At 44.8% G+C, this 25,983-nt stretch overlaps 1 protein-coding gene and 1 long non-coding RNA gene across 3 annotated transcripts in view; one reads left to right on the top strand and one right to left on the bottom strand.

The window, feature by feature from the left end:
* Nucleotides 1-6,856, top strand: part of LOC124292878 — an 89,488-nt gene extending 82,632 nt beyond the window's left edge. The window contains exon 4 of the long non-coding RNA XR_006902827.1: nucleotides 6,820-6,856. This is a non-coding gene — a long non-coding RNA (uncharacterized LOC124292878). The remainder of the gene's footprint in view (nucleotides 1-6,819) is intronic.
* A 9,402-nt stretch (nucleotides 6,857-16,258) lies between these two features.
* On the bottom strand, nucleotides 16,259-20,068 carry LOC107218317 (sporozoite surface protein 2). Of its 2 annotated transcripts, XM_046731595.1 has the most exons (3): nucleotides 19,691-20,068; nucleotides 18,461-19,110; nucleotides 16,259-18,280 (listed from the first exon to the last, which is right to left on the bottom strand). In XM_046731595.1, the coding sequence occupies exons 1-3, from the start codon at nucleotides 19,975-19,977 to the stop codon at nucleotides 17,115-17,117; spliced, it is 2,103 nt and encodes a 700-aa protein (XP_046587551.1). In that variant the 5' UTR covers nucleotides 19,978-20,068; the 3' UTR covers nucleotides 16,259-17,114. The 2 variants fall into 2 exon arrangements, with proteins under 2 accessions (XP_046587551.1, XP_046587550.1); XM_046731594.1 differs by having other exon boundaries at nucleotides 16,259-19,110.
* Between the last annotated feature and the right edge of the window lie 5,915 nt (nucleotides 20,069-25,983).

Raw genomic sequence — 25,983 nt, 5'->3', positions numbered from 1 at the left:
ACTGATACGTGGAAGGTGGTAGAGTGAGAACGAGGAATATACACGAAGAGCAGAAGGAAAACGAAGGAATAAGGCAAGATACACATCCATTACCATCAGCATGCAAATTAGATCGAGGATTACCGCAAATCCTTTCGTTACAATCCTCTCCGCCACGAAGGGGGTGCCGGTCGGTGGCGTATACTCGGTGTCCTCCCTCTTGCCGCCTTTCCACTATCTCTTTGCCCGAGCATAGCCAGAGAAAGGGGCTGTCCTGGCTGTACAAACTCTTAACAGAACTTAATTAATGTCTGCCATTGCTTCTGGTGGTGAAATTTACGTGAAACGATGGATTCGCGCAGTTGCGAAGCACGCTGCTCTCGGAGGTGACGTTTTAAACGTGGATCGAGAGTCTCCAAGACTAATGCTATTTCTTTGTTTCCAATGATTACCCTTCGTACCGATGGTGGAGGTTTTCACATACGAAGCGCGGAGAAATCTTCAAATTCAACCGTTATCTTATCTGCTACCCTATGTTTCTTGGAACAGCTGTAGCAGTAACCACATCACAAAGCTCGGCAATTTCAATTTCAACCAACGGTATTCTGACGAGGTGCTGAGAGAATGGACAACTTTTTGTCAAGTATGTATGTGTATTTGGCTATCTGCTCGAAGAACAAGGGTTCCATTCAACGGAACGAGGCAAGACGAGTGAAGTCTAGCTGCTATCTGTACATGGCAACTACGTTATGTTATAAGTGGAATAAAAGTGGAAACAGCCCTCATTCATTCCTTCCTTCGCCTCTTCGTTCGTTCGTTCGTTCATTCAGTTATGTACGCTCGTATATTAAGCCTCGTAAAGTTCATTGACGAGTATAACGAGCTGGCTAGTAAAGAGCGATTATCTGAGAATGTTTACGGTTATTATTATTGAAACTAAAAGTAACCGGCATATAAACGATAACTTGAGTGTACTCGGTAATCGCAACAAGGAACGTACGCGCGGCCTGACCATCTGCTTTCGCCTCGTACATCACAACTGTATTTCCAAATTGTATAAACCCTTTACTGTTCACGCTGGTTTCGAGAAAAATTCAATCACTGCCCATCTCCCAGAACCAGTAGTCATCAATGAAGATGAAACGAAGTGCCGCGACCATAACGGAGAAATCGTGTTCATAAATTGCAATCCCGCGGCAAATATTGTCAAGTTTTCTTCTTTTATCTGTGCCGTTTGGATTAGGAATCAGAATTGTTCCCGTCATTAAACTTTGAAGTCATGTTTTGTTTCTTAGCGTATAATTGTGCATATTTTTCAATAACTGTTGGAATGTCGGTTACTGAAAAGTACTGGGACGATTGATTAATAATATCTACAACTCCAGGTTGCGATTTTTAAATTGATTACAACTGTACCTAAAAAAACGATCTCATATCAGGAGAAGCTCAATTATTGAGACATTGTGAAACTATAAACGAAATTTTTCAAATGCCAGAATTGCATAATTTGACAAATTTATAAAATTAGTCATAACTAACTCTGTTTATTAATAATGTTTTTAGGAAATCCTGTTACCACTTTTGCCTAGCTTGAGAGAAGGTAATTTTTCAATTAAAAATTAAACTTGAGTCAACGTCGAACAGACCTTTAACAAAACCTTTGTTTCGTAATTGTTTCATTTTCACGCTTTTGTAATCAAACTAGATAAGTTCGGTAAATTTAAAGAAAAAAAAAAAGGCAGACGGTGGCAGCTCCGCAGTTAGCAATCGGATTATCCGGTAAGCGGCGAATGAGTCGGAGAGGTCTGATAAAGCGAGGCATCTGAATTCGAAATAAAATTTGATCGCAAGTCTAACGATAAGTAAGGATATTTGGTGCGGAAAGAGGGTCCGCGAATGCCGAGCGTGCGACGCGCCTTGGAAAAGCGGAGGATTCTTCGCTGGGGTGAAAACTGGGGGGGGGGGGGGGGGGGGGGAGTTCTCTGAAGCTAGCTAAGAACTTTACCCGAGAAAATAACACGTATCGAAGCGATTGTTTTGCCTCAGTCTTGGTTTTGGCCTTTCATCCGAGCTGGCTCTGTTTCTCGCGGGCGCACCGCAAAGCTTTGCAAAGGGGGAAAGAGAGCTTTCATTAGAAACGGGATTGTCAGCTACACCCGCCCCCGACTCCATCCAGCCCCTGGTTCACCGACAAACGGAGTTTACCGGGGTTTTGCTCCGCCGCGATAAATAACACCACAAATTACTTAATGCCACCCAACTTACTTACTTATACTCACTTCGCTCCGCTCCGTTCAACTTCACTCTACTTTTACTCTGCTCGATATTCTAGTCCCCGCTCCGTGTAGGTACAATACGCTCCTTCCAAAACCCCGTGTACTTTACACCCGAGGCCTTCGAGGCGTGTCTATAACCGGCGAAATCCTCGAGTAAAATTATGGAAAGGAGCGAGTCGACTTTAAACTTTAACCTCTCTCTCCCTGGCCATTGTAAATTGTAACAATTATTCTCCTTCTCGCTTTCTCTCTCTCTCTCTTTCTCTCTCTCTCTTTCTCTCTTTCGTTTAATTCGACGCTACCAGCAGTGAAGGCACGTGATTATATCTTCCAAGCGACGAAGAGTAGGAGGATAAACCGCGCACACAAAGTCTGGATATCATTTTTGGACCGCGTTAAACACACGGGACTATTAAGCTTTAGCAAACACTCGTGAAGTGTGGCCGCAATATATTACTCTCTGATGGCCACTGGCTATGCTCGAGTACACTCCAGACGTATAACGTTGGACGCTAAACGTCGGAGGGTAACCGCACTCTTAAGCCAAGTCTATACACATTTGTCAGATTATATTTTATAAGTAAACATTGAAAATTTATTCGTTCAGAGCCGCTTTGCTAGGCTACGGTTACACTTTGCTCCTTCAGCCACGCCGGTTATCTTCCTACCATAAATCTAACCGGCCCGCTTACTATGGAACTACCCGTCTAGGCAAAAATCGCGTCAATATTTTATGTAGCTTGATTGTAAAAACGGGACATCGCAGTGTCACTGTGAAACTGTAACACGTATCGAACCGAATAAATGAACCAACGAACCCCCGCGAACAATTCGCACAAAGATCGAAAACTTTACTGTGGGAATGTAGCCGTGTACACTGTACATGGAATTGTGTATAAACTTGAGAAGTGGGATATTTCCTTCTTCCATTTACATCTAGCATAGTGGGAGTCAAAACTTGGAAGCATCAATATTTGGAATTGCCGATAAATCGAAATTTCAAACACGCGAGAATAAAATAACGAAAGATGAACTGTTCATCTTTCCATTCCAAATATTGATGCATCTATTGTTTAATTTCATTCTTAAACGAATGTACTTTCAAAATATTGCATGAAATAACAAGGTTTAAAGGGTTGTTAGTGAAATATAGCACGCTTTGGGAAGTACAAATCAGAGTATTCGGTGACATTCTTCGGTTTCTCCGGTCGCTCAACTCTTCATTCGCGTAGTTCGCGTCACGGTGTTCAGGTTTTGTACGCATGTGCCGATCATGTGTTACATGCCTTCGATGGCTACATAATAAAACTACATATCTGTGTAATATATTAAACCAACAACCATAAGCTGAGTCAACAATCTAAGTAGGTACGTATATATCAAGTTGATCGTAAGGTCTCAATTATGACTCTAGGTAGGTATCTATTTATCTACGTATATATCTATCTATAGGTATGCGCACCTGGTGAATTTACGAGGCTCGGTTCCCCTCAATGGGTTATTCGGTTTGTCGTTAACTCGAACTTTCAAAAGGCTCACTACCATCGTTTACGAGGAAAAAATCGTTTTTTACGATCTTATAACGACGACGGCGAAGCGGCAAATACCCAGCAGCCCCGAAATCGCTTGGTAAGAAATGTTATACGCGATTCAAATCGGCAGAAGTACATGTTCAGATATTTTTACAACGTACGCGGAACATAAAATAACAAAACAGCGACTTTTACGTTATCTTCAAGTGTTGCGCGTAAGCGTAGGTATGTATGTAAACGAACAAATTAAGCGTGTCATCCTCGCTCTTTGATCAACTGGATAAAATTTGTTACTTCGTACAAAAGGGTAATCGTACAAGTCAGAACAACTGAAATGTGAAATGTTAAGGGAACCATATCTAGTAAAACTGAAGCCATCGGTGATGATGTCGCAGTCGCGAAGAAATTACACGTTTCTCTTATCAACTTCTCTAATTCTTATAACCCTTGGAATGGAAATATTGCTTACAATTTTTCATACAATAATCATAATTATAATTTTTTATCGATGCCCCACCACCTTTATTTTCATCGCACAGTCTTATTTTTAAATTTCTCCCGCTGGTCTGATAGGAGAAACGTGAAGTAAATCAACCACATGAAATAACGAAACGCGAAATTGGGCTGGGAAATTGTATTCTGGTAATACCGCGTACCATTAATCCAAGGAATCCGACAAGTAAACATACTTGCTTTTTGGCGAAGTTGATTCGTTGAAATAAATTAATGTATAAGTAATTTCGCAGTGAGTGTCGAAGCAATAATGCGATCGTATCAAAGAGTCGTTTCTCACTATGGCAAATCCCTAATTGCTTCCGACGGAACAACGGCGTTTGGTACATATATACGGTGTGGAGTCATGTATCTACAACCTATGTGCTAGTATACCAGGTCTATAAATTATTCTAGATTTCCAGCGAGGTGATATAAGCTACGACATACTTGAACCGAGCCTAGTGTTACCATTCGCGTTGCGTAACGCATAACTAGATACGTTTACAACCCGATCAGTCGGTCCCCTTCACAGTTTATAACCGGCTAATAAAAACTTATTAGTATATCTATACCCTCCGCCGAGTCGCTCGGATTGGCGGAATCGGCTCAGTCGTTCGGAACGATTTAACAGGAATGGTCTAAGCCCACACGGCTAGGGCGCCGTGTTTCTTGATTGACGATTCGGTAGATTAGCTAACAATAAGACAGTCAACGAGTAAGAAATATAAACATATTTAGAATAAATCTTCTTCGCAAGAATTATTTTTACCACTTCCTAAGCGCCAGAAAAGAAACAATAGATCACGATCACTTTGTAATTACTTTGCAAATTAATTTTACGGACTGAAGTTAAAACATTCAATAAATAATTGTAATCCTACATGGCAAGGTAATTTCCCGAAAGTCGTGAACAGGTTTCGTTAATTGAACGTGGGTGATAACTTGGGAAAAAAATTTCGAGAGCGAAAGTCATTTTCAAGGTGGGGCTGAGGTGCATGTTCTCATTGTTCTTTTATTTTCAAGCGTCTGTACTTGAAGCGACGATGGAACCGGTAAAAAAGATTACAAAAAAAAGAAGGAGAAATCGATATCTCCACAATATTTTTCGATTGATTTTTATTTTTTGTTACACTGTACAGTATAATGGCAAAAATAAGCTTCACGAATATGTAAGTCGGTTTACTCTGCCGGTTCAAGTTCCTTCAGGTGAACTATCCAACTCGGGATCGATTTCCAGGTCACTCGCGACGTGTACGTTTTTTGAACACTTTTTTTTTCTCTTTCACGTCAGGTAAACTTATAGAGTATAATGTTTTGAACACGGTTTGTTTGAGTTGTTCAACCATCCGAGCAATTAGTCCAGAAATCTCCAAGATGTAAACCGAAGGAATGAAAAAAAAAAGAAAAACTCTATTTATCGAGAAAATAAATTTGTTCGAATTCGCCGATTCTTCCATTGTAGCTTGGATCATTATTCTCGTCCTACTTACAACATCCCAAAGCCTTGTTTACAAACGTACGCAAGGTTTGCCAACTTGCCGAATCGGCCTCGTTCCGGCAGAGTCGCATTAAAGTTTCAGAAACCACGCGTAGTTCAGACGCCGATCACCGAACCAGTGCTTAATTAGCCCAGGAATTTCTGGTCAGTACTCGATTCTCACATCCAGAGGTTCATTGTCTCGACTTCTTGGGCAGGAACGTAATTACCGCATCCGTATAAGCTTGATAACATCAAAATACGGCAACGATTTGAATTACAGCGACACAGTAACCGGCACTAGAAACAGCAAGTAGTAAGCTTCACTCGAATAATCGAGGCGAGGTAATTTATGGGGTTGTGAGTACGCGCGTGGCGGGTACCTGGAAGCATCGCACATAGCGCAAGCGTGAGCGTAATTGGCAATAATTGAGTGCTAATTGCCGCGCATTTGTGATAATCAAATGTAGTTCCTCGTAAATTATACCCGGTATATGTATATATATATATATATATACGTATATGTATATACGTTTTATAGTTATACGAGTGCGTTTGTACGGTCGATATGTACGAAACCAGCAGACGACCAGCATCGCTTCGGCGCTACCGTCGCGACGCTGCCTGGCTATGGATGCTCGGTGGAAAAGAAAAAAGAAAAAGAAAAAAAAAAAAGAAAACTATATACCTACGTGGGCGTTGCGATACAGCTCCGGAAGGCTCGATCCACCTGTGCAAAGCGGAGGCGCTTCTTCCTATCTACCTATCTGACCGTATAAATAGTTACACGCGTTAATATTATGTGCACGTACCACCTTTTCTCCCGATCCATGCAACGCGGCGACGCAATGATATGTATCGCATATTTACCGATCCGGTTGTATATAATATAATACGCGCTATGTCGCCTTCGCGTCCTGACTAATATCCGTTCATGTTTACCTTTCTTGCGCATCGTACGAGAAGGCGAATCATGCTCTTGATCGTACACGATATGTGGTCTAATTACCAAGCTGTGATTTGTGCGAGTTAAATACACGTCTCGTCTTATCGATTATAGATGACTTCGGGATGATCGACTTTGGACAAGCAGAAAGGTATGTACAGTATTTACATTTTCAATGTTCTGGAACCGATTCAATTGCAGGCATATATTATCGTATTGAATTGTAATCGGTGGTGGTAGATTTAGTCTCTTTTTCTAGTGCAGCAAGCACTTGGAACTGTTTCCGTGATCTCGAATAAAATCACAGTCACGCTGTCATATTCGTGATCAACGAGTCAAAATACACGGGTATATGAAATTTCCAATTGATCGGGGTTATGGGATTTTCGGAACTTTATCCAAAATTACTTGCCCTCGGATATCTGATCATTGTATAACGAAAACTTGGAACGATTTTTATAATTCTAACCTCGGATACCATCCAACTCAAATTGTCATCTAATCCAGGTTCTTCTGGATTCATCAAGTTTTCAATCAACATCTGAGTCTTTTTGAGTTAATTGTTGAGACTGACAGACGTGCTACTATTAAGATGCGACGACGGGACGAGCGCAATTAAGCGTTGTTTGAACCATCAAAGACCGAGTCACCGAGAGTTCGGGGCAGTGGTTTGGCTCGAGTTGTGGCTAGTTGAAAGGGGCGCGAAGAAACGCGAGCAGCGGTTGGCGTCTGGTTAGCGTAGCTAGCTCTCGCCTGGACTTATCGATGTTTATGTTAAGCCGACACATTTAACAGCTTCGTTTATCTGCTCGATAAATAACAAGTGGATTCCTTTTCCCGGTCCTCGTAGCCGATCCGCGAGCCGACGTTGCGCCTTGAACTCCTTTGCCTGAAATCGGCACCTGACCTCCGCTCTTCCTTACTTCGACCATTTTCCTCTTCCTCGAGTCAAAACTCGGAGCGGGAGAAGAATAGCCGCGCTGTTTTCTTGGACGGAAGTTTACCAAAGGAGGTAGAAATATTGAACAAGATTGTCGAGAATCTGTAAACTAGTCCAGAGGCACCGCATCTACACTCGCATACATTCAGGCAGCGATAGCTGCGTATCGGTGTAATGTTTACGACATTGGCTGTAAGGGAAGAATCGTCGAGGGAGCGTGCAGCCTGAGCAGTGTAGGTTATACGAGTAAAACTTCTGGTTATACTCAGACTCGTTTTCTCGATATCTCAAGAGCTCTTCAATCCTCTCAAACGGCGATAAGGTTGCTTTGGACGAAGACCAATCACCTCAGGTATTAATAGAAAAAAATCGTGGAAAAGAGCAAAGAGAAAACTAGGGACATTTTACTGGGTTCAAAAAAATTCAATTCAGACACCGCACAGGTGCGAAGCGATAGTTTGCTGCTTGCGCGTGCGCGCGTGTGCGTATTTCATATTTGTACACGTGGGACTCGTAACTTGCAACGGAGCGTATGAAGGGAAGGAAAAGAAAAAACACGAGGAAGAATGAAAATAATAAAAAGCATATAATCACTTACTCGTTAGATAAACACTTTGTCGAGTGATATTCGGTCTCGCCACGGTTCTCGTTTCGTCGTCGAGACACAGACGCGTGAATATGAGGATGAAGTAGGCTTCAGAAGTGTCAAAATAACGAATGTCCACCCCGCCCCTTCTAGCTGGCAAGAGCCCCGTCTCGCGGTGACAGACGCTGAACATGCGCTCACAAATGTTTCCATTTTTTGTCACTTTTACGACCCCGGCCCAAAATATGGGCATTAGGTTGAAAAAGGAGGAGGAAAGACGAAGCAACGAGAGTGAGAGACCGAGAACTTACCTCGCAGCGATGAGTCTGTAAACACCAGGCGCCCAGGGCCGCATACGACCCGACATGCAACACTGGCAGCGAGCGAGAAATAGCGAGAGAAAGAGGCCTTCTCAACGACCGCCTTATCCTTATCGATAAAATACAAGATTCTCTTCCACCGGCTTGTATTCTTACAGCACGTACCTAACCCGGTTCTCAAATTTATTGGGTGGAAGATCCGTAGACCAAACCGCTCATCTGTAGTACTTATACTGACTTTACTTTTTTTAATCCCGCAGCTCTTCGTCTGGTTCGTCTTCTAATGTCACGCGACGATATATGAGACTTAATTCCACGGTCTGAGCAGGGTAAACTGTGTATGTTTTGACCTTAACTGTATGTTCAAAATTAATCTGTTTTTTTTTTTGAAATTGGAAGAAAAGTCGGACGGAACCTGCTGCACAAGATTTTCTCGTTGACAATAGGATTTGAATCCTGATGTTCGACGATTTGCGATAGTGGTTTAAGAAATCTGAAAAATAAAACAACCAAACCGCGTGTCGCGTGTGCAATGGCTTTACAGGCACGGTTCTGAACTCTTATAATCAACGTTAATATGGTCAGAGTTCAGATTTGAGAGTGAAAACTAAGTGCATGGCGCGTCCCTGCGAACCCGGAGGGTCAGTCTCAGCCTGAACTGCGTGGTTTCTTACCCCCGGAGTTATCAGTTTCTTGGAAAGTTGGAGAGAACATGTGTAGCCCGATGGGTGGTCGGGTATTGTTTTGTTTTATACTGAAAATTGGTATCGGGGTTGGGTTGCACTCCACTATACCATTATCTATACATGTGCCAAACCACTTGACACTTTCTGCCTGCTGTCTGCAGCCGACCACGTATCACCCGATACCTTCTACCGGAAACCTTGACATTAACCTGCGGTGTCGTACTTGACGAGGATTCGTCCAAGGATCGTTTGCTCGTTAAAAATTCGATTTCTCGGTGTATGGATGATCGGGTGTTGAGAACGCGATGCGAAAAACCGAGTAGAATTAGTTTCGATTTTCGGAACATGGTTCAAAGGAACCTTCGAACAGTCTTTCATTCTAACGACAGATTTCTCATGAGAGACCGCGTGTGTCAGCCATTAAAATCTTTCTATCTCATCTCTCGGAGCATCCTGCAAAAAATCCCAACTGACGATGAGTAAAATTTTCATTCCAGGACTGCATCGGACGTGCAGAGTCAGAAGGCATCCGGTGGGGCACTTTAGGTATCGGGTTAAAGTCGACGGCACTCGAGTGGGTCTGTGAACCTCCGCGTACTCGGGGTGGTGCGGGGTTGGGATTTGGGGGTGGAGTGGAGGCGCCGGAGCTTACGGGACGTGCGATGTTTCGAGTTTTATCAACACTCGCCAACACTTGACTCTCGAGTTTAAATCCGCTGCTTTGCTGTTCAAGCTTCAAAGAACTCTTAGCTGCCATACGGAGAGCGAGTAAGTGAGTAGCGCGGACACACGTGTATCTTTCGCGTGTGTGAGTCTCGCTCGAGGATAGAGAGAGAGAGAGAGAGAGAGAGAGAGAGAGAGAGAGAGAGAGAGAGAGAGAGAGAGAGACAGAGAGAAAGGCCGGTCACTTCACTCTCTGCATGTTGCTGCCTCTTATACCTGCCGCCTGGCTACTTTGCCTCGAGGTGAAGACAAACCGAGACCAAGACCAGGTCCATTCCTCGATTTTGACCCCCACGTGTTGCTCTAGCTGCCACTTCTTGTTCGCACCGGATAGAGCTATTTACGAAACAACCAGGGCGGAACTCCCCTCTTATTTTTCCACCTTCCCCCATCGGCACCTTTTAGACACGGCCGAATTCTTTTGGCGGCAAATCGAACCGACTATTCGGTTACTTCGTGGCCTGCGATGCCTTCGGAAACAAACAACGGGTTTGGCCTCTCGATTGCAAATACCGAACGTGAAACGGCTCCGTTCACCTCTTGAAAGCCTGCAGTCAATGCTGCGAGGTAAAATCACCTGCTTCAGTTTTTCGAGAAACTACGCAGTATCTTACACCCACAAACGAAGTCGAATTTGGCGAAAATTCCTTCTCTGATCCTTTGGCCCGACCTCTTACATGAATAGAAGTCCACTAAGACAGGTTTTTCCTCCTCACTGTTTGAACCTGCGACGCTGTCCTTTTTATTTTACGTTCTTGCTGCTCTTTAGACGCGAAACACGGTCGTTTACCGCATAGTCCCTCGCTCACACCTACCTACCTCTTGGAAAAAAGGAAAACAAGATATAATATTAATTCCCGGAGCTCCCAGCTCTTGAGATTGTAAATTCCAGGCGAAAATCGGGAGAGGGTTATAGCGCTCGAACGACGTGGCCACGGCGTTGTATGTGTTGTATGTTAAGTATCGGGTAGGATCTGGTCTCAACTCAGGCGGTAAATCAAGCCAGGGTTCGCCACCTATAGCAGCCTGCGATACCTTATAGACTTTTGCAGGTGTTACACGTACTTAAGTTAACCTGTATTTGTTATACGTATACAATTACATCCATTACCCGACTGGATACAGCGAGTGAAATAATGTTACTCCGACCCGCCCCCCCTTCCCCACTATTGCACGATTGTTTTACACGACCAGCTTGGCGAGGCAGATTTTTCGTCATTCCGAATTTCGCGTCGTACAGTTGGATTCTACTTTTCCTATGCAAGTTATACCCCGAAAAAAATGCTTATTCCTTTTCACTTCGATACCTGGATATAACTCCTGATCGATATCAAACGTGGTAGCGGAACGAATTGTGCAGCGTGGAAAGAGGAAACGTGGACAAATTTTTTTCACGTCTCTCTGTACGTGGTTTTTTTGCCGATGCGAAGAGTGAATTTCGAGGGATGAGGTGTTCTCCGTGTGTTTCGCGACCTGGAGACAGTCTCCGGACTGCGATTATCTGCCGGCTATCTCGTGGCTATCGGGAGGTCATCGGCTGGGTGTCTGCCGGAGTAGGTGTGTGCACGTGTACAATCCAAGTCCCGCACACATGCCTGCGTGTCCTATAGCGAAGGACGTATCCGACTGTAAGATTGGGTTAAAGGAGGTTTGGGGTGTTCGAATAAGGAAAAGAAGAAGACGAGAAGAAGTAGAAGAAGAAGAAGAAGAAGAAGAAGAAGAAGAAGAAGAAGAAGAAGAAGAGGACGACGAGGAGAACGGAGGAGCAGGGGGAGGAAGAGCAGAGACCACGCTGGGCTACAAGCTGTCGGCTAGCGATAGCACCGATAGCATCGCCTATCGACCCCTAGGATCGCCTGAAGAGGTTTTCCGTGTTCTTCGTCGTTAGACGATCTTGTAGGCGTTCTTTAGCTCTTCCCTTCCTTCATCTTTTTTCTCCGCTTCTTTCTCCTTCTCTCTTTCTCCCTCTACTTTTTTCAGTCCAGTCTTTCGGGGTCCCCGCGAGGGTAGGGAGGTGTTCAGGTAACAAACACTCCCAATTATGTCAGCCTGAATTAGTAGAGCCCCGGTTATTTTCGGGCTAACGAGGCCAGCGCCGGCCCTTCCTTCGTCCTTCGAGTCAGCGTCTTGCCTCTTCGACCCGGACCACGGAACAGAACGATTTTTCATCCATGGAGCGTCACACGGTAGCCGATGCTAGAAATTGATTTCATTTCACAGACAAAAATCACAAATTGTAATCTCCGGTCTCCGCTCCATGTTAGAGTCAACGATAAATATCCTCCAACCTCTATGCAACGTCATCATGACTGAGACGGACGCTGAAGAAACAAAAAACAAAACAAAGGTTCAAGCTCAAATTCGTCTTCGATCAAAGACCGGTCTTGGAACCTTATACCTTCGGATAAGATTTTGCAGACTCAAGAATAAGCTATATGCAAGAAATTATCACAAGCCAGTTTGTCGCGCGTATCCTGCGGTCGGTGTTCGACGCCTGACGTTTTACTAGAAAATTCGTTGGAGAGTGAGAATCCCAGACAACTGGCGTACGTAAAAGAGCGAGAGCGATAGATAAAGAGAGAGATATGCGAATGACGAATGTCGCTACCATATTGCAACGGGAAAGAGGCTAAAAGCTTTTGCCGGCGGGGGGCTTCTGGAGGGTGGCATCGGGTGGCGCTGCAGGAAAGAAAATAGCATTGTGCAACCAACCAGGCATTAGTTGCAGCGGTCAACTTCGACCGAACCCGCTGTGCCAGGATTGTCTTTCCGTCTGTCGATCTGGCTTGTCCGTTTGTCCTTCACGTCCCTTCAGACCGTAAACTATAGAGTGTCCCTCTGCCAGGAACTGAACACTTGAACAGTTCACGCGGATAGTTGTATCATGTAAGCCATCATGTGGCAGATCGCGGCTGACCTCGTTTGCTACATGAGAAATGATCTCAGAAGACGTTGAAGGAATCATCAATTCAGCTCATTAGTTAATGATCATTGGATGGATTAATACACTTGGAATACCAAAGAATATTCCAATATTCTAAAAAATTGCAATCATCTCGATCTAGACTTGCGTCCAGTGACGTTCGAAGACCGTTTCGAATGCTGTAGAACCCAACAGAAATGAACAGCCTCAACTATTGTCCGGTCAGTGCTGCCATCGGATGACCAACGGATACCTGAGGAAGCACCCGATCCGCCCACACAAACGACGAACCTGTTTCAAAATATCTTGAGACAATGCGTCACGTCGTCCTGAGATTCGAGAGAACAGTTACCATGCGGAGCCAATGGCAAGAGCCAATCTTAAGCGCGTTGCTTTACAAGATAAGGATATAGTTAACTTAGGCGTTACTCTTTACCTCTCTATATACAAGATAAGTCACGGGCAAGCCGCAAGCTCCGCCCATGCTGAAACTATTAATTTCTTTCCTCTTCTATCTCGGCCCATAAACTTGCCAAATGAACATTAAATTCCCGCATCCTTTTTCTAAGTCGTTGCGAATAGTCGAAATATTCAAATTCCTTTCGAAGCTGTGAAAATAACTAGCAGTCTTATCGTTAACTCCTCTGTCTGAAAGGCAACGAATCACGCTATCGCAATGTTTAAAAAAGCCTTCAAATTAGATTGCCCATAGTTAAAAAAATATAATACAACACTGTTAGACCTTTGAATCGTAACATACATTTGATAGAATACATCGCATCGCAGTTATATTGTATTGCATATAAAGATGTAATATAATATTATGCAAAAATCAAACAAATTCAAACGAAGCGTTAAAGTATACGCAGCTGTGATGGACAAGCGGTTTGCAGAAAGTCTGTTTACAGAAGTGACACAAGAGTCATTATTTTTTCAACGAATAGACGGCTCGGTTGTTTTTTCAAATTTTTCCGTAGCTGAAAATAGACATATTGTTATATCACTCGCATGCCATCTCCGCTCGCCAATGAACTTACCGACCAGATAATATATTGACGAGAAATAACATTTTGAAATGATGCGTACGTATCGAGAAAACGCACGGAATCCTGTACTACAAGGATTAAAATGGTGGCTTAATCTGGAAATACTTGCGCACTATCTTTGCATCCATTCACGTGCGCATAGACACAGCCGCCGATCACTCTCTGTACCAACATCCACCTCGACACACAGGCAGGTTGTTGAGGATAACTTGTGTTGAGTCTGATTGCAGACGTGACCGCGATACATCATCTGCGGCTTGCACTAGTCTTAACAAACATTAATGTGGCTCAGCTTACGCGTTAATAATGAAAGTTAAATAACTCTCTGAGCATGCATGTGTGCTTGGTGGGAAACCGACGTGTAGATGTGCGTGAAGGGTTGTGGCTGCGCTTGTACAGAATCGGGTGCATTTGAGCCCGCTGCATTTCTCCTCCCCAAGTTTTCTTTCCCGGGCCGAAGAGGTGAGGTCCTCATCAAAACCCTCGCAATCCCTTTCCTGTCCTCAACCTCTGCTAGTTGACTACAGTCACGGATCTCCGTGCCAGTCGGCACACTTTTGGGATTAATTACTATCGCTAGCTACGTCCTCACAATCCACCCACGCTAATATTTACTCAACGTCTCAACGGGTCCGAAAGTATTGGAAATCGCAAAGTAATGAAACCGCAGGGTATACCGTGTATTACGTATTGCAGTCACCTTTCAACTGAAGACACCGACCTCTTCGGTGTTTGTACAACCCTCGATTCTTTCACAGAGCAATAATTCGCAATATTTCAGATTGTCACAGACGAGTAAAAAGAGCGATAATCGAAACATAACTTTCAACTTTAAAGTCAGATACTCTGTGATGGTTAAAATTTAATGTTCGGAAAAAATTTGCTTAGAAGTAGGAAAAGCTTGTTCGTATTTAAAGTTGGAAATGGTCAGCTGTCGAGACAGTGCTCGGATAATTATAAATTCTCGTCCGATGCCAAAGTGTTACCTAACGAGTGAAGCAGTAAAGGCTAAGCACAAAGGTTTATCGCCATTTCACAAACTAGTGGCAAAGTTTTGGAAACAAGTGAAACGGCGCAGAGTAACAAATGTGTCCACGTCGACGGTAATGGTAATAATAACGATCTGAGAGGGTGAGTTAGGCCTGTGTAAAGCCACAGAGTGGCCAACATTGCCGGGGTGCCTCGCCAGCCTGACCAAACGTATGCCTCGGCACAAACGTATTTACTTTGTATGGACAATGTCTACACATGCATACCTATATAGACACGTGCGTACGTGTTGGGACAATATTAGCCACGTTGCGAAGCTCACAGTATATTACACCCGTGTGTGTGTGCGTGTATGTGTGTGTGCATGCGTGTAATGTCCGATTTACCCCATGCAAGCCCTGCAGAGCAGAGGCAATACATCACTTCGCTTTATCCACGTGCGATACGGTTCGCAACACGACTCTCACCCTGATTTTACGTGACTTCTTCGCGTGCCTTATTATTTTCCCTTCATCTTACCTCATCGTTTTCAATACGTACACATACCCATTCCGTAACTTGGATTTAATATTTGCTTCACGTGACAAGTGTAAGGAGCCGCAAGTATAAGTTGCAGGATATGCTTTGTATCCCCGTGTGCTGACAGTGGAACGCTTTGAACCAGACCACCTTAGAAGTCCTGCGTCGTGTTTTTGAAACGAACAAAATGACTGGTGACCAGAAACATTTCTTTACCAGCAGCTCTGAGCTCTTTACATTAGTGACTCATTGAGAAGTCTCGAGCAAATGCCACGCATCCGTCATGGAGACGCACTATGGTGCCGAGGACCAAACAGGACGAGAAAGACGAAGCGGACTTTCCCATTTGGATCAGTCTCGCGGACTTCGTTCAGTTCTACACGTCAGTGTGGAGGTACATAATGCCCTCACCCACACCTACACGGCTACCTGCGGACCGAACGACCTGAGCTTTCTGTTTCCGCTCCGGTCCCAGCGCGTCATCAGTCATTCCCAACTGGCTTCCTCCCGTCCAGGAGGCCTCCATTATTGACGATTACACGGTCACTCGTGAAACGTGTTCATTCGTGGGCCCTACAAGGCCTCCCGCAGCGGCTGAAGCGACCCAACGAATTTCATGCGCATTGTGTGGACGCTAAAGTGTTTCAAAACATGTCAATATTTACTGCTCTCTTGTATATCTTCAATAATCGCGTATCGATCATCGAATTCTTATTACTGAGTCTCTTTTTCCGAGTTTTTCATTCCTTATTCGTTTGATGCTCTCTTAAAAAATCTTCGATAAGTTGGACACATCGGGTGCGATTTAATGGCATTAGTGTTGTGTATACTGGATTTATTCAATACAGTTCGTACGTACTAAGCACTTCTAATAGTAGCTAACTGTTACGGTGCAATTAAGTATGAGCATGTTAGGTGGGATTTTATAATTGATCTAGTCTTGGTCTCAGTACTGGAACAAGTCCGACTCATGAAATTGGGTTATACTTCGTAGGTCTCCGTAATAACAAGACCGATCCAATGCTGCTTTTTCAAGATCAGACCAATTCTCGCTACCAATAACAGGCAAATATTGACCGTCAAACACGTAGTCTGTATCAATATCCGTCTATGAATGTTGCCTAGCAAAATTATGAAACGTACCATGAATTACCAAGATGTGGTAAACGTACCAAATTGGTGTAAAAAGCAACTGTTTTTTACGCGTGTTCGATTTCAAGAAAACATATCAACTCACTTGAACAAAAAGCGCATTACTAAGAGAGTTATTGATGATGCATGAACACGGCTGAAGACCATTATGTGTATGGCATGCACGAATTACATCTGGCAGTGAAGCTAGACATGAATAGCGAGTGTTAAAACTAAAACAATTTATACGCGAGTACTAAGCCAGGCCAGTACTCGAGACTGACACTGATCAACCTTTAAACTCAAACCTGGTGACAAACAATGGATTTCCGAACACAGCTTAAATAAAGATCAATGTTGAATCAGTCTGGGGTCAGTTTTGGTTGTACGCATCGATATCTTACGATAGCCCAATGTTTAACCGTTTCTAATATCCTCACGTCAAGTAGTGTAGGGAAATTTATTGACTTGAGGTACCAAATTACCTTTTTGATTCACATTTTTAGATTTTCCAGATTTAGCGGGAATTTTAGGATTTCCAGGTTTTACATAGCTTTCGTTTTTCTCGCACCCTTTACAGGATTTTTTCCAGTATTGGGGTTACCAAAGCCAGCGGGAATTTCAGGACCTCCAGGATTCGTGGAGCTATCGTTTTTGTCGTCATCCTCTGAATTTGTTGCATTATGACAGTTTTCAGAGTCCGCGGGAATTTCAAGACCTCCAGGATTCACGTAGGTTTCGTTTTTCTTGGCACCCTCCAGATTTGTTTCGTTGTCGTCGTTTTCAGAATCAGCGGGACTTTCAGATCCTCCAGAATTTTCGTAGTTTTCGCCTTTGTTTGCACCCTTTAGATTTGTTGCGTTCTTGGAGTTTTCAGATTCAGCGGCAGTTTCAAGATCCTCAAGATTTTCGTAACCTTCGTATTCGTGTGCACCCTCGGAATTTGTTTCATTACTTGAATTTTCAAAGTCATCGATAGCTTCAGAACTTTCCGCGTTAGCGTAACTTTGGTTTTTTTGTGCGCTCACTGAATTATTTTTACTTCCGGATTTTCCGGAGCCAGCGGGAATTTCAGGACCACCAGGATTTGCGTGGCTTTGGTTTTTGCTTTTACCCACTGAATTATTTCCACTTCCAGATTTACCGGAACTAGCAGGAATTTCAGGACCTCCAGGATTCACGTAGCTTTGGTTTTTGCTTGTACCTACTGAATTTTTCCCATTTCCAGACTTTCCGGAACTAGCAGGAATTTCAGGACCACCAGGATTTACGTAGCTTTGGTTTTTGCTTGTACCTACTGAATTTTTCCCATTTCCAGACTTTCCGGAACTAGCAGGAATTTCAGGACCACCAGGATTTACGTAGCTTTGGTTTTTGTTTGTACCCGCTGAATTATTTTTATTTTCAGATTTTGCAGAATTAGAAGGATTTTCAGGACCACCATGATTCACGTGACTTTGGTTTTTGTCTGCACCCGCTGGATTATTTCCATTTCCAGATTTGCCAGAGCTTGTAGGACTTTCAGAACCACCAGGATTTACGTGGCTTTGGTTTTCGCTTGCACCCGCTGGATTATTTTTATTTCCAGATTTCCCGGAGCTAGCAGGAATTTCAGGACCACCAGGATTTACGTGGCTTTGGTTTTTGCTTGCACCCGCTGAATTATTTTCATTTCCAGATTTCCCGGAGCTAGCGGGAATTTCAGGACCACCAGGATTCACATAGCTTTGGTTTTTGTTTGTACTCACTGAATTATTTCCATTTCCAAATTTTCCAGAGCTTGCAGGAATTTCAGGACCACCAGGATTTACGTGGCTTTGGTTTTTGCTTGCACTTGCTGAATTATTTTCATTTCCAGATTTCCCGGAGCTAGCGGGAATTTCAGGACCACCAGGATTCACGTGGCTTTGGTTTTTGCTTGCACCCGCTGAATTATTTTCATTTCCAGATTTCCCGGAGCTAGCAGGAATTTCAGGACCACCAGGATTCACGTAGCTTTGGTTTTTGTTTGCACCCGCTGGATTATTACCACTTCCAACTTTTCCAGAGTTTGCAGGCGTTTCAGGACCTCCAGGATTCACGTAGCCTCGGTTTTTTTGTGCCTTCTCTGCATTATTCACATTTCCAGATTTTTCAGAGTTAACCGGAATTTCAGGACCGCCAGGATTCACGTAGTTTTGGTTTTTGTTCGTACCGCCTAAATTATTCCCATTTTCAGATCTTCCAGAGTTGCTGATAATTTCTGGACTTCCGGTATTCATGTAGTTCATATGATTTCCCATAATCCCCGAATTTAACTTTTCAGAGTTAGCGGGAATCTCGGGACCTCCAGGATTCACGGCACTTGCGGGATATTTGAAGCCCACCGGACTTTCTGTCGGAATCGAGAAAGCACCGAAAGAGGTTTCACCACCTTGTAAAATTGTAGGATTTTCCGGACCTTTGGGGTTCACAGGATTTTTATAATTTTCATGCATCTCAGGATTCATACTCTCCGATTTCTCATCAATTCTTGATTCTTCGCTTTTGGTTGTCTCCGTCCTGTAGCAGAAGAAGCAACAATATTACCAATCAATTCAAGAAATCCCAAAGAACCGATAATTCACAATCTATAATCTTATATTAGGAATTCAGCCAATTTTTAAATTACATAATTACTTGAACGCGGGATTTGAAATGAGCTTCTCTGCTTTCATATTTCAGATAGTCGCAGTCCACGCACTCTCCGAAGGTACTAAAACCCTAAACTTCATTTCCTTGCGTCACGTACCAGACGCTATCGAGAACAGTGAGTATAGATTTGCAGTATAAGAGAAACCCCAAGGCCAGTCTAATCATGCCACAAGCTCTGAGCACGCGCCAAGCTGATGGGTTCATTAGGCGCCGCGACGCTACTTGCATTCTGATCGCAGGGTGGCGTTCTTTTGCCGAAACTCATTCGCGACCGACTGACCATAAATACAATAACCCGAAACGCGCGGATACCCTCCGGATAGGTGACTCTTCATCAGGTTGAGTGAACGACAATTCGACCAACCCTACGGTACCTGACTAAGCAGCCTATTACTCTCGGTATATTCTTTAAACCTAAGGTCAAAACGATGGTCGACTAGCAACTCACGTTTTATTTAGTGGTACACATTCCGGGACTGGATAGCAAGGTTCGGCGAAGCATTGTACATTTATCATCCGGCATACTTCATTTTCGTTACACTTAACATCCAAGCATTTCGATTGATGCATCGCCTCCTGATGATTTGCTTCTTGAGTATTTTGGTTTTGAGTCGTATAGTATTCCGAATGCGCTTCTGTTGAATATGCTCCTCCCTCATAATGCTCAACTCCGTTGATTTGCGAAACGGTTGCGGCGTACAAGAAGATGCACGCGAAAAATAACTTGAACTCCATTCGACCGACCGGTGATTTTCAGTTACAGCAGTTTCACAATCAGACACTCCGTCTTTTCGATACCGTAGACTTTTATACACTGTGGGCCTACATTTATTACTGCACGGTAACGGTATCACCAGTCATCAACTTTGCGAAGCTAATATTAACACACTCGACTCGATAAGACAACATTATTAACGTTGTTTTTTCATTGCGTAAATAACGTTTGCCGCATCGCCGGTGTGTGGTTAATATACGAATACATGCATGTCTCCCAACAGTGGTGGGTAAATATGTGGCTACAAATTTCTACCCATATACCGATGACGATACGTAATTATAGTACCTTGCTGATGATATCTAGTACGGTTTATACACGTGTGGTGTACGGAATGTTTGGCCAAATGTTCCAGTATCATTCTGATCTCTTTCTGTTCACCGGATCACTTGATAAACATGGATCCCCTTTCTCCGTACTCATACCCGCACACAGTGTTTCATCATCTGTGTATCCAAAACTACTTATTTTATTGAGAAATCACGGCCAGAACAGTGCCGCTGCTACTGGTTTACGTTACGCCGCAGAGTCGCAGCTGGGCTCAATTAATTAGATAGTTCAAAGAGCGGTCAGAGGTCCTCCCTAACCTAATAGACCTGATGGTTTCCCCAATTATGGAGCCAATAGCGTGTAGTCAAGGAGTGCACAGTCAGAGATGGCCTGGGTGACCGTAATCAAATAAATTTCGAACCAATGGTCCCGTCCGATATATTGGAGGCTCAGCTCTCGGTGCACCTTGTGTATCACGCAGGGTCGTGACCTCGAGTGAAAACTATTCCTGAACCAAATATAAGTATGTCATTCGTATACATCTTTCATTACTGCGGTGCCTCTTTTGTGGTATATAAATGTGGAGATACAAGTTTTGACTAAAATGGGTGTGGATCCAGGTGTACATGAGTGACGTAGAGGTCTGGGAGAGTGAGGTGGGGAAAAGGAAAGAACCGGGACGTAATGGAGGGTAGGTTTAGCGGGTCGCGATATGCAACGTGGGGTGCAACCCGCCGAAAAAAACCCGATGCAATATTCAGCGTTGGTACAAAAAGAGCGCATATATATATACGACGAGGCTTGCCGAGCGTCAAATTGGCGCCGCTGTCCATCACGGGACGAACGATCCGACACGGCGCGGCGGCAATGGCGACGGCGACGATGCGCATCGGTGTGCACGGGGTCGACGAGCGCGTGGTGGAACCTGCAAGTATTATACGAGCTTGGCGAGAACAATGGCTACCGGAGATTAAAAGCTTCGCTCTAACCAATCGGCGGCAGTGAGTGATCGTTAATCTTACATTCCGCGCGCTTCGCTTGTACCGGGCTATCCGTCCTCCAGGTATACCTACCTACCAGTCTTTTGCCCTTTTTCAGGTGATCGGCCAGCCTCGTTTGAGCCTTAACCATCCTCCGGCTGCCTAGAGCCCATCTGAAAGCTACTGATACCACGGTGGTAAACTTCGAGGCCTTCTAGTTCGCGGGCTTCGACGAGACCTGCGTTCGACGCCGTTTTGCGAGCTTCGTTCGCTTTTTGCGATTCTGTTTCTGTCTGTGATCCTTTTTTTCCTTTGTACAATTCAGCCGATATGGACTCCTCTTCGACCGTCACCGCGTGCATGCTGGACAAGTTTTTACTTCGGCTGTACGTGTATGTGGGTACTATGAAAAATGATCGAACTTATTAAGACTCCTCGAGAGCTTCGCACAAACAACACGGGGCTTCATAAGCTGGTGAAGAAGAGAGATCAGAGAACGGACCAGCAGAGGATAGCCAAAAGCGACCGACAAACGTGGTGAAGGTATAAGAAGCGTTGGAAAAAACAATCCTACGAAGTAGCAAACGACCATAACTGGTTACCCGACTGGGTGCGCCTTTCTCAGGGTTCGTCCTGCACGCACTCGGAACATCCTGCGTGTGTATTACCTCTGAACACGGGGTAGGTCGAGGGTGGCGAAGGAGGCTGAAGGCATAAAAGACTCGACACTCCGTTATAATAAAGTCCACTGCTGGAGGCTTCCCCCTCTCTTTTCTCTCTTTTCCGCCCCATCTTTTCCGTCCACCTTCTTCACCCCCGAGCATTATGCCACCCAACTTACTTTGTTCCTGAACTTTATTAATTTTTCCCTCGGTCTTAGGGGAGCGGCGGCAGGGGGCTCATCCCCCTCGGGTGGCGGGTGTCCGGAGCGAGGGGGTGCGGCGGGTTCCTTGTGACGGGAAATTTTTAAATCTGTCTACGCGTTGTCGAACCACCAAGGAAACTTTATTATTAGCGAGGCCGGGGGCGGGATAAAGGTGGCGATGGTGATGGTGGTGGTCGTAGCTGTGGCTCCGTGGAGGCGGAGAGTGAGAATCCGTGGAGGTTCACTCGCGGAGATATTGCTTTTATAAACTCATTTGCAGCCGCGTTTGGCGAGCGGAAAAGTTTTGATCAACGGTCCCGGGATACCGCGGTATACTCGCCGAGGACGATTTACCCTGCGAACGGCACCACATTTCCAGCCAGTTGACATCGTCGCGGTGATTGATGCGGCCCCCGGACTAAAGACTCACCGATGCCGAATAATTAGGGGCGGTTCTTTGACACTCTGCTCAAGGTGTTTGCCTTTTTTAACTTTTCACGTACACGCACACACGCACACGCGACCCTTGTGGCTACACGTTGTAACCTCGTCACGAACCCTAATGTACAAGTTCAGAAGACGTCCACGGATTTTGGAAAAATACCTTGGATATTTAATTTAATTGTTTACTAAAAATTTGCACGTTCTTTTTCTCGACAACTTTAATATTTTGTTCCTATGTGTGCTCAAATTGTATTCGAGTAGGTTTCAAACAATCTTGTATCTTGGTAGCCAATCCGAGAGAAAACTCAGTTGAAAAATGTCCTGCGACGAAGTCGTGAAATCTTAGCGTCCCGATTTTCCAGAACACCCTGGTCCATCTTTCGAAACAACGAATTACCTTTTCTTTGAAGGTTTTTGTTTGCTTCCCCCTTCCGCAACCGCTATTTTATGGTAGGTACTTTACAAAATGGGACAGTAATCTCTTGTTCAATTGACCACGAACGAATAGCGGATTTGAAGAGAAGTCCCTCTTTGTGTTATACCGTGGACAAATATTGCATATAAACACGGTGATTGTGTCGTAGGAAACGTCCCCTAAGAATTCACCTCTTCTTTGGGTCACTCGGATCGGACGTACGGTCCAGGAATATGGCTACTCCTGCATGAATGGTATTCGGGCCATAAGCCTTGCGGTAGCCGTAAAAGTACCCTCCACTTGTGTCCCCGTCGATAAACTGGCCCCATCAGGACACACCCTTGCAGGCGAGAAATGGCGTACGTGAATTTCGAATCCGCGTAGCTCAATATTTGTCGGGCCGATGGTAGAATTAGGAAGGTACACGCGTGGTATCGTTGTAAGTCGGAGTTAGCGTCAGAGTGACAAAGAGCGCGGTGTTAGAATTTGAAAAATCCTCTAGTAGCTGGGAAAAATTGCAAAGAACGAAAGAAAGAAAGGAGGAGATGGTGAAATCCGATTGTGACAATATACGTGTATACCGATTAGCGCCACTCTTTCTTTCTCCTGCGAACCCACCAAGGCAGCATAAATATTTACAACTTATTCACCGAGATAATATAAATGCGATTTAGGCGTTTGCTCTTTTTACCGCTGCACAGAGAGAGAGAGAGAGACTCTAATCCGATTACCGGCTGAATGCCGGCATCGCTGCATTGTGCGTATTTTCGTACCCTGCATTCGACGATCGGCGCGAGTTCTATTCGCCCGGAGAACCTGGCCGTAGTTGGAAAAGGGGTCGTCCCTCCGTCAAACCGCTGCCTTCAGCGATCCCCGTTCGTTGACGTGGATTTTCTCGCTTTGTGCTTATTGTATCCTACGACGATAAGTTGCCCTACGCTGCTCTTGTGTTGCTCTTGTGTCTGCCATCCTGGGCTCGCTGTCCATCCGCTGGGCTGAACACCGTTCACCAGTCAAGCTGGTTATACGCGGTGACAGGCAGGATAAGGCACGAGCACTCGGCTTGCACGCAGGGTTTGGTGCTCCTCGTTACGGTTGCACAATCGGAAAACTCTGGGACGATTACAGGCGATTATTTATACGGCGTGTTGTGTTGAGGATGGGAGGAACGCCCATGCAATCCGAATCGCGTCTGCGGGTGGAATACGAGCAAAACGCGGGTCCGGGTACAGAAATATGGCGAAGCCCTTCTGACCGCGGGTTGGGCCCCGAGGATGCAGGGGGAAAGAGAGAGGAGAGAGACCCGGAAAGAAGAGCGGAGATGGTTCGGAGCCAAAGGCTCCACCTTCTTAATTCAGAGCGAGGCGATAAAAATGACAGAGGCACTGCTTGCCCGCGCTGACTTATGCCCATTTACTACACAACGGGTCTGACAAAAAATAAGAATGGAATAAATAATAGCTCGACGCTCCTCATTCAAAGGATAACAAATGCGTCTCTGAAAAGGCTGTGCCAACAATGAGTAGGGTGGACGAACCAACTCCGTGTCGTCCCGAGTGTCTCTTCTCTGGCTCTTCCTTGCTGCCGGGATCACTTTGCAGGCTCTGTGTGAGGAACGAGTCAAACTAAGAATAAGAAAAAGAAGAAGAAGAAGAAGTAGAAGAAGCAGTAAAAGATAAAGAAATGAAGAATACGATGAAAAAAGAGACAACATCCACCGAGCATAGATGGAAGGGGGAAAAGGCGAGTAAATAAAATGAAAATAAAAACGAGATAAGGATAAAAATTCAAGCACCCCGCTATAACACAACCCGCGAAATCTTTTGGAATATTCTATCCCGAGAGTGGAAGGAGAGAGAAATGGAGAGAGATGGAGAGAAAGAGAGAGAGAGAGTGAGAGAGGGTTGGCGGGAGGAGGGGGTGGAATCCGGGTGAAGGCGGAATTGTATCACCGGAAATATCCGCGTTATTGTCACCGGGTTTGAACGCGGCTCCTGGAACCGGGTTGAACCGTGTTCTCCTCTCGTCGTCGACGTCTATTTGTGTTCCAGGGGCGGAGAGGTGGTCAAGGTACCGCCGGGAGAGGATGTCCGGCGGTCTAACGTCTTACAGCGATCTCCACTCCGCGGCCTCAATAATAGAAGATCCCCTCGACCGTCTCGGTCCAACCCCTGGTACAACAGTCGACCAGTGTGGTAGCCGCGCTGTTGAAGCGATGTTGCCGGTCGGTGAGTTTTCTTTTTCGCTAAAGTCGACTCGATATCACTCCCTATCCTCCCTCACCCCCCCCCCCCCCCCCCCACCGCCCCTTGAGATGGGCGGGGTTTTTCTCCGGGTACCGTGGTGAGACCGCAGGGCTTCGTGTCCTGGACAGGAATCCTGGAAGAAGGTCCCTGTCCAATATCGCGCGCGGAGGATCCAATAACATATTGGACGGGAACGGAATCGGATTGACCGGCTCTCTCCCCTTCGTTCCACCTTCACACCCTTCTTTCTCTCTCTTTTTCTCTCTCCTTACGTTTTCTCGTCGATATCTCCGGGCGCCTTTCGCGGGGTCAGGTCTACCCTTGTCACGGGGATTACGCTCTGGTCAGCTACTAACGTATTTACTCTTTTGCTCGTGGGGTGAGAACACCGCAAAAACCTCTCTCACCAGAGAGGCGGAGGTGGAGGAACTTCGCTGGTCGATGCATTTACTCTACAAAATATCCGCGGATTCTTCGAACCGTTGCTAAGACGCTATCAATTATCAGGATACTTTGATAAGCTCGTGGTGTAAAGGATACGTATAATGCATATAAACTGCGATTTAAGTCAACATTCTGAATTATGATTTATTTCTTTTTTTGACGTAAATCCTTTCGATGTCTGTATAATTTTAATTTCTCTTGTAGATCTCAAAGGGGTTCATGTGATATAGTCAACATCAATTTGCCGATTTTTTCTTCCCTTGTAGCGAACCCTTACAGTTGAAGTTTGGAAACCCAGCAAA

The sequence above is a fragment of the Neodiprion lecontei genome, chromosome 2 (genome assembly GCF_021901455.1).
Source record: "Neodiprion lecontei isolate iyNeoLeco1 chromosome 2, iyNeoLeco1.1, whole genome shotgun sequence".
In the NCBI taxonomy this organism is placed as follows: Eukaryota; Metazoa; Arthropoda; class Insecta; order Hymenoptera; family Diprionidae; genus Neodiprion; species Neodiprion lecontei.
This window is presented reverse-complemented; position numbering and strand designations above follow the sequence as displayed.

Coding starts and splice junctions, on each gene's coding strand:
- LOC107218317 (XM_046731594.1), bottom strand. CDS start 19,977: ATGGAGTTCAAGTTATTTTTCGCGTGCATCTTCTTGTACGCCGCAACC. Junction 19,111..19,690: donor TGTGTACCACTAAATAAAAC/GTGAGTTGCTAG, acceptor CTTCTGCTACAG/GACGGAGACAACCAAAAGCG.